This window comes from Mirounga angustirostris, unplaced genomic scaffold, assembly GCF_029215605.1.
Source record: "Mirounga angustirostris isolate CCGP_5_RB_7025 unplaced genomic scaffold, mMirAng1.0.hap1 SCAF_13, whole genome shotgun sequence".
Lineage (NCBI taxonomy): Eukaryota > Metazoa > Chordata > Mammalia > Carnivora > Phocidae > Mirounga > Mirounga angustirostris.
In genome coordinates this window covers 53,112,616-53,121,560 of record NW_026991721.1, presented here as the reverse complement: position 1 = coordinate 53,121,560, position 8,945 = coordinate 53,112,616, and the positions used below count along the sequence as shown (strand labels likewise).

At 56.1% G+C, this 8,945-nt stretch overlaps 1 protein-coding gene across 1 annotated transcript in view; it reads right to left on the bottom strand.

Annotated features, from left to right (window-relative positions):
* Positions 1 to 7,680: 7,680 nt before the first annotated feature.
* The window catches only part of LOC123856508 (guanylate cyclase D-like), a 38,165-nt gene continuing 36,900 nt past the window's right edge, over positions 7,681 to 8,945 (bottom strand). Inside the window, exon 20 of the mRNA XM_064575850.1 lies at positions 7,681 to 8,000. Coding sequence (XP_064431920.1) covers positions 7,892 to 8,000 — 109 coding nt within the window. The 3' untranslated portion in view covers positions 7,681 to 7,891. The remainder of the gene's footprint in view (positions 8,001 to 8,945) is intronic.

Sequence of the window (8,945 nt, the reverse complement as noted above, 5' to 3'; positions counted from 1 at the left end):
TGGACACTCCCCTATCTCCCAAACCCCTCCCAGGCCGACCCACGTCCCCTCCAGCTACTGCCCCGTCCTTTTGTCTCCAGGTGAGCCTTGCCCTTGCTGTATCCATCCCCCCCTTGCCCCCCCCCACATGTCTCCCTTCTTCCTCCACTTGTCTCCAGCCTCCTCAGTCCAACCAGCTCATCGCCAGCTCCCTTGGTCCCTTGGTCACTTGGCTGCTTCACAGCTGCCCACTCCCTCCTTCCCGAATCGCCCTCTCCCCTTGGCAGCCACCCTGTGACGCCCTGTCCTGGCTCCAATGTCACCTCTCTAGCACCTCCTCCCGGACCCTTCTCTGGCCCCTCCTCTTCTTCCTCCTCCTCCTCCTCCTCCATCCGCTCTTTAAATGTGGAAGCTCCTGGGTCTCCCTCTGCCTTCGGCCTGGCTTGTTTCTCTCCTCGCCCTCCCTCCAGGAGACCTTCCTGCCCCGGGGTCTCCCTTTCCTGTTCATCCATCCAGCCATTCATCCTCCACGTGGCGGCCAGATGGAGTCTCTCCAAAACACAGATTTGACCAGGTCATTCCCAGCTTAAAACACTTTGATGGCCCTGGGGGTCCAAGCCCATGTCACATTTCCCATTTTCCTGTCTCTTTCACTACTCACAGGGACCAGATTCCGTATCATGCACCCACATACATCCTCCAGAGGCTCCTTTCCTGCTGTCGCCCAACTGTGCTCAGTGATCTCTGCCACACTCCCGCTCTCCCTGCCCCCCACTCCCTCCTGATCTTCCCACCGCCACCTTCCCCTTCTGTCTCTGTGCCACTCTATGTTTAGAGTCACCAGAGAACCACCCTCCCTAGGGTTGCCTGCCTTGAAGACATCTTGCCCAGTGCCTGGAAGGCCCCGCAAAGGCTTCTGGATGGCCAGAGTCCATTGGCGCCCTCGCTATTTCGTTCTCCCACCGCCCCACTACACCGCAGACACAGACTTTGACCTCTGTCCGCAACACACCCCGATGTCTGCCCACTCAGCATCTCCATCCGCCATCCGGACACCTGGCTGCTGGTCTTGGCTTCACCCGGGGCCCAGCCTCACCTTCCTGCTCCTCTGGACCTCACCCCAGAGCTCACCCCATTTCCTTTGGCTGGTCCCACCCTGTCACTGGCGGTTGAGGCCATCACTGTGGCCGCGTCAGCTTTTTCCATGTAGTGTGTAGCCGTGGCCAACAGGGCAGGTAGGATGGCGCACGCAGTGGGGGCTTTGGAGTCGAGGTCTGGCTCTGCCGTTGGCTTCCTGGGCAACCTCGGACTGAGTCTCAAGAGCTTCATCGAAAATAAGGGGAGAATAATGTCTACCTGGCATGATCGTGGTGAGGCTTAAAGCCCAGGTATTCCATCCATATCGGTTCCTTCTTTTCAGTGGGATGAAGACCCTCCTATGGGCTCCCCACAGGCAGGTGAGCCTGATTCGGCCCTTTAAAAGGCTCCTAGGGGGGCGCCTGGGTGGCTTAGTTGGTTAAGCGACTGCCTTCGGCTCAGGTCATGATCCTGGAGTCCCGGGATCGAGTCCCGCATCGGGCTCCCTGCTCGGCGGGGAGTCTGCTTCTCCCTCTGACCCTCCCCCGTCTCATGTGCTCTCTCTCATTCTCTCTCTCTCAAATAAATAAATAAAATCTTGAAATAAATAAATAAATAAATAAATAAATAAATAAATAAATAAATAAAAGGCTCCTAGGCCTTTGATCAATTTTATAATTGCTCTTCGGGTAGCTACCAATGAAGCAGGATGCGGAGGCTGGGTGCTGGTTGCTTTGGGACCATAGGGTGCTTGGGAGGCAAGGGGGGCATGGGGGAAAGGAGGGGCGGTGGCTCTGAGAGGGAGGGGGCTGGAGGGAGACCTGAGGGGCTGGGAGGGGTCCACGAAGCCCAATTGTATGACGCAGTGATGTGATCGCTTCTCTGGCTCCCGGGAGATCTCCAGCAAACTCTCCACTTCTCACGATGCACTGGGAAGTTGGGTCTCGTTTTAGGGCTAAGTCAAAGTGCTGCTTGTGGGCTCCGGGTGGACACAGAGGGAAAACACAGACTGCCCCCACAGCCTATCTTTCCCCATCAGGGCCATGCACCTGATGCAAATTGGGAGATGGGCCAAGTGGATATTGTGATGTTCCTCAAGCTAGGATTTGGGATTTGGACACCACGGTCACCTAGCCTCCAGGCCACTGAGTCCAGATATTAGGAGGTTATTAAAACTACTAATAAGAATGCCTCATAATAGCAATCCTCTAGGTTGAAACTGAGGGTCTGAGCAATTTGAGAGGACAGGTGGGGCTAGGCAAGGAAAGGGCTGGGCGCCAGAGGAGTCAGTGGGAAGGATCCATTGGCAGGAGCTCCCTGGTGAAGAGCTCTGGCCATCAGCAGTGGGAACATGCTATGTAGGAAGGTGACACGGCAAGGTCCGTGCTGCAGGTAGACCGGGAATGGCGTGGGCCAATAGGGAATGGAGGCAGGAGAGTGGCCCGGAGGTCGATGCCATCACCGAGTACCTCAATAGTGGGGTCTGGACAAAGGCAGAGGCCGGTGTAGTGGGTGGGACAGACTTGGGGATTGATGCTGGGGATGGAGGTTGGGGAGAGAGTCATGGGAACGACAGGGGAGGGAGGGTGATCACTCCTGCTTCTGACAGGTGACCAGGCAGAGCACAGTCAGGTGATCTGTGCCTTACTGGGGTGATGCCCAGCAGGCAGCTAGATGTTGGGCCTGGAGCCCAGAAGGAGATCTAAGTCAGCAATGGAAGAGAACTGCCAACAAGAGCTTCATTCTCCTGCCCACGCATGGGGACCACTACACCTGCCTCCCAGGGGAAGGTTTGGGGGCCATGTGAACGTCAGCTAGGTGTTATTCAATAGGAGTGCAAATGTCTGGAGACTGGACAAAACTCTGACTAAGCCAACTTGGACCAGGCTTTTTAGATGGGGAAAGGACACTGAGACCTGCAGTCCTCTCACTGTTCCTCACTCATCAGAGAGAGCCCCCAGCAGGACTCCTCTGTGAGGTGGGGCCCCACCTCCTTTTCTGGCTGGACAGTCAGCCCCTGGACCCTGGGGCTGGGGCGGGGCAGGGAATCCTGGGGTGGCCTGAGGGGCTCCTGCTTCTCTCTGGAACAGCTTGCCTGCCCCCTAGTGGACTTCTGAAGAGTCTCAAGGACACCCTGAAACTGGAAAGGGACCTTGAAGATTCAGTCCACCCTGTCCACATCCCAGTAGGGAGACTGAAGCTCCCAGCAGGAATGGCTTATGCGAGTGCAGGGCTGGAGCTGGGACGAGAGGGGCATGGCTGACCCTCCGGAAAGAGCCCAGGCTTTGACGTCCCGCAGCCCCAGGTGAACACAGTGGCCGTGGGGATGATGACACCCCCTGCCTAGGGCTACAAGACCAGCTCTCTGACACAACACACACACCGCATGTTCAGTAACGTGTGGCCCTTTCGTCCTGCTCTACATCACTTCACCCCCCTAGAAGAGCGTAGACTCAGTTCAAACGGTCTTTGAGCAAACCTGGATCTTCGTGCAGGTGGATTTCCTCAAAGTGAGGTTCACCTGCCACCATAGCGGCCTCCTCCACCTCCCCTGCCCTATTATAGTTCTTCTCCTACTGGGGTCACAGAAAGAGGGCTTAGACCCAGCCCGGCCATTAGTAAGTCCCCAGTCTGCAGGGACAGGGAGGGACAGGGGGCCTGGGGGACTGGGGGCCAGAGGAGGTGCCCCTCCTGCAATATGCAGGGGTGAAGCAAGGATTTCAGGGAAGGCTTCCTGGAGGAGGCAGCAGGGGAACAGAGGTGTGGAGGGTGAGGAGGAGTTGCCCAGAAGGGGTGGGAAGCAAGGGGCTAGGGAAGACTACCCACGCTAGTGCAGGGGTGGAGGTGAGAGCATCCATAGCCGCAGGAGGGGTGGTGGTGAGGAGAGACAGGGCAGCCAAGGGAAGCCATGGGCGGACACACTGCCCATACCTGGCCTGCAGGGTCCCAGCTAAGCATTTGACTAAGCAAGCCCAACACAGAGAAGAGCAGAGGAGAAACTAGGCAGGAGAGCTCAGGAACTGGCATTGCAGAGGGGAGACTGTTCGCTGGAAGACTCTGGGCTAGCCACTTCTTTAGTCTGTTAGTTCATCCATTCAGTTTCCCACTGCACACCTCCTCCTGGGCATTGGGCTAAAGGAATGAACTAGATACAGCTCCTGCCATCCAGTGAGGGTCAGGCATGCAATTACTGATTCCATATAGGGGGCGGTTTGAGAAAGGGTTTCAGGAAGAGGTAGTTTCTAGGTGGGCTTTGAATGATGTTTGGGAGTCCGCCAAATCTGGAAAAAAGGATAAAGACGTGTAGGTAGAGAAACTGCAAGACTAAGATGTGGCATCATTCGGGGCTTGGGGGAGAGCAGTCTGTCATGGCCAGAACGTTGAGTGGAAGGGGGCAGATGGGGTGAAGCCAGCGTGAGTAGAAGAAGGCCAGCCTAGAGCATTTGGCTTTCCCAGGGAGTCCGTCCTAAACTGTGCCTGCCTGAAGAACCATACACCAAATGCTTCCAGATCACCAGGCCCAGCAACGACCTTCTGTCTGCCATCATGAGTAGTCCACTCCTTAGAGGTGCCAAGAATGTTCTGTTGCTGGAAACCAACTAAGGGACAGGAGGATGGCACCAGGCTAATGGCAAAGGTGGAGGACTTCACAGGGACCAGCTAGCACTGACTCACCATGAAAGTCATGACTTGGGGCCCCATCTCTGGGGTTCTACCAGGGCAGATGCAAGGAAGCCCCATGCAAATGCCAAGCTGGCTCCTCATGAGAGGAGTGTGAGCTCCTCAAAGCCTCCTTAGCCTCAGCAGGAAGGTTCTGTCCTCACCCGCCATTCACAGAAAAGCTGGGTGCCCCCTGCGGCTGCCCCCTCTCGAGCTTTCCAGGGACCACTGCTATTTCTCTGGGCCTTTGTCACACTGTGTAACCACCTCCTATCAGAAGACAGAGGCATGGACAATCACTTCAGCCCTCTGAGCCTCTGTCTCCTCATCCAGAAAATGGGCAATTAACTTCTGTCTTGGTGAGTGTTGTGGTTGAGACAATGTACATGGAAGCTCCAGGCACAGGGCTGGTAGTGGTACGTGCACAACAAGTAAGCCTTAATGTCTCCCAGCATGGAGGAAACGAGCCCAGCCCCGGGGCGGAGGCACAATCCAGGAGTAAGGCGGGCGCTGGCCTTTGTCCTCAGCAATGGTGTCCCCAGCTGATGAGGGAAGGTTGGGGAAAGGCGAGTACCCCCGGGCGGGGGGGGGGGGCGGGGGGCATCTATTCATATGCAGTGTGTCAGCATTGGAGACCGAGTTGCCTCCTGGAGTCCCCAGGTTCTGCCCTGGAGGGTCTGAGAGGGACCTCTGAGAACAGAGCTGCCTCAGCCCTTCTCAACATGGGCAGCTCAGAGGGTGGCCGGAAGGACAAGGCCTGCTCTCCCCACACCACCATTCCGGAGGGCCCGAGAGCAAGGAGACCCATGGCTGGATCCAGGCACAGTCTGACACCAACCCACACACAGACACGGCGTGCACTTGGACACACACCCTCAATGCACGAATATATGGAGATCTGGCGCTGCTCCCAGACGCACACGCACGTGGACGCATGACATACACAGCTGAAGCAGTACGTGTGCAGACCCCCGAGGCCCACAGATGTACAAATGCACACGTGTGTCTGCATAAACGCACATCTGCGCGCCCTGACAACACGCACACGTTCACAGACGAGCACACGTGTGCCGACGCGGCACTCGCCTGCTCGGCGCCCTTTTGCCCCCGACATCCACATAACGTACACAGAGCCACGCAGGGCTGTTCACACATGGGTGCGCCCCAGGTGACGGCGTGTGTTCACAGCTATTGCCACCTTTGACCCAACGGCAGCCCCGTAAGGCAGGCAGGGCAGGGGCCTGGTCCCTGCTGTACGGTGAGGAGCCCAGAGCGCCGAGAGCCTGGGGTCTGGGATGCCACTGGAAAGCTGGCTCTTGCTTGGACTTCTGGTCTCCTGGGTCTGCCCACCACCCTGGGCTCCATTTCCTCCATGGGTGCTCACCGAGACTCACCGTGCACAAAGCCTCACGCCCAGAGGAACCTCGAAGTCACCCACATCCCTTCTACAGATGAGGAGAGAAAATCCACAAGCAGAACAGAGTTCAGTGGAGGAACCAGGGCCACGCTGCTGTCCCCACCACTCCCTTGGCTACACCACAGTCACAGATGTGGGCACACGCAAAGCCGTGGCGTGTCCCACTCCCGGGCGTGGGCGGCTCCTCGCTCCTCAACACCTCTGCAGGTAGGGTCCCCTCTCAGCCTCGTGTGCTGTGTCCGCAGAGCTCTCTCACCAGGGAGCTGAGGGCGACCGGCCCCGTTCTGCATTTCCAGAAACTCGGGAGTAAAAGGGTTAGGCCCAAAGTCATGCAAGGTCAGGAACGGCAGTGGCGTCCCCCAAAGCTGAGTCTAGCACTTTCCACCACGCAGCTGTTCGTGGCTCTGTACACACATCATCCGTGAGCCTCTCCCATTTCCTCTCTCATGCTCCAGTGCAGGCGCGCATACACACACGCATGCACGCACACGCACACACACACATGCATGCACGCACACGCACACATACACACACGCATGCACACACACGCACACACAGACACGCACGCATACACACGCACACACGCATACACATGCACGCATACACACACGCACGCATACACACGCGTACACACACACGCACACATACACGCACGCACGCACGCACACGCACGCATACACACACGCACACACAGACACGCACGCATATACATGCACGCATCCACACACACGCACACACGCATACACACACACGCAGCCTAGCTTCTGCGAGCGCACCCCCCACTGGAACATTTTTCCAACGACCCCCAGCTCCATGTAGTGCCAGCTCTGTTTCCCAAGGGGTCTTTTGAAGAAGGACAAGTTTGTTTAGGGCTGAACCTGCCCCCTGGCCCCTGGCCCTCTGCCCTTAGTCAGGGAAATGAATTCCACCTGCTTCTGTCTGCCTGCTCTGAAACCAACCCCGGGGGCTTTGGTGAGCACTCTTTGATGTCAGAAGCCAATCTGATGAGTAGGTTGTGGATTTGTTTGCTTTTTTTTTTTTTTTTTTTTTTTCCGGTAAGACAGAAGTCTCACTTTCCTAAGAACTAAGGAATTATCACTCCACTGCCCTTCCTTCCCCTGAGATTCTGGGAGCCCGCGACCTGGACTCCCCGCACGGTGCTCACAGATACCCAGAGGGTGAGGCTGGTTAGGGAAGGAGGCAGCATACTTACAGTGTTTCAGGAACAGGGCTTACATGGGCTTCGTCAACACCCATTTTAGAAATGACAAACAGTCTCGGAGACGTGAGGTGATGTCAGGAGGTAGTCCCTCTATGTCGGGGGCCCTCGTCTGCCTGGCCTGAGCTCCTGGTCCCCGTCGTGCTTTTCCCTTTGACAGCTGTGCCACCTGCCTCTGGGCCCAGGCACTTCAGCTGTACAGTGGGAACAGTGTTCTGGATGTGAGGAATAACAAGCTCTATGATAACAAGCTCTCAGAGTCCAAACGATTTGTCAGGAACAAAGCACTGCGTGAAAGGGAGGGAATATTTCTATTTTTATTGTTTTTGTGTCAAGCGGCAAGTTTACCCACAGGATTCATACTGGAATGCATCAATTAATATCGCTCTAGGGCACTTAGTAATGAGTACCCTGTTGGCTGCCAGGTTGCTCAGCAAGGGAATTCTTTGTGGGGACTGGAGCAAGGAGAGGGTTTGGGAATATCTAGGCACGAGACTTTCGGGGCTGGCACAGGCCCCTGCTCCCCTCGGTCCTCCTTCTCAGGGCCCAGCAAAGGCCCTCCCCGAGCTCCCGGGCCTGGCCATGCTCTGGCGCGCTTTGGCAAATGCCACCCTGATTTCTTGGTTGATGAGGTCCTGCCAGGGATCCCTAGGGGAAAAGGAGAAACAAGAATAATAAGACCACCACCCAGAAGAACAGGGGTGGGCATTTTGAGCCCCCAAATGCTTGCAAAGAGCCCCTCTGCTTCTTGGGCTTCTCCTGCTCCCCGCAGCAAACCCACCATGGGCATCCTCAGACCAGGCTCAGAGAGGAGAAGTGTGGTAGACTCGTGTGCATGCGGGGCTTCGTGTCCAGCAGCCTCCCAGGAGGTGGGGAGCTGGCCCCATCCCCTGCTCCAGATGGTTGCTAGGAAGCCAGAATGCCATGGGTTGAGGGGCTCTGTGACTTTTAGGGTACCAGGCATATCTGGGATAGGGACCTTGGACCCCCACCCTGCACACACTTTCATTTTTTTACTTGCTTCCCTTATGTGCCTGGAGGAGGGTAGGTTAGGGTTATGACCTTTGCGTGGAGAAGAGAGCAAGGATCTGGGTGACAGCCAAGGCCTCACATCAACCTGGCAGGGGACACTTCTGAGCCTGGTTGGCAGGGATAGAGGGAAGACAAGGGACCATTCTGCAGAGTGTTTCTGTGACATGAGAAGGAAGGCACTTCTGCGGGCCCTTCTGTTGTGGCTACACCAAGACATGGGAGGGGGCCTTGTGTCCCCTTCCCCTGATCTTCACCAGCTTCCCCAAACACCCCCAAATAGATAAAGATAAATAACTTCTACAGGTATGGCAAATACAGCAAGTGAGGATAAAAGCATCTTTAGAAAACTTGACTTTAAAAAAAAATTCATGTTAGAGCATATAGTTCAAGTAAAAATTTGGTAACTGCCTTACAGACAACTCCAAGCCAAGTCCCCCTAAGCCCTTCCTGCAGAGATTCCGTGTGTGCGTGTGTGTGTGTGTCTGTTGGTCTGTCTGTGATCTCATCTCCAAGTACGAAGAGGGCATGTGGTGGCGTTTCCATGTGTGCGTGTATCTGATG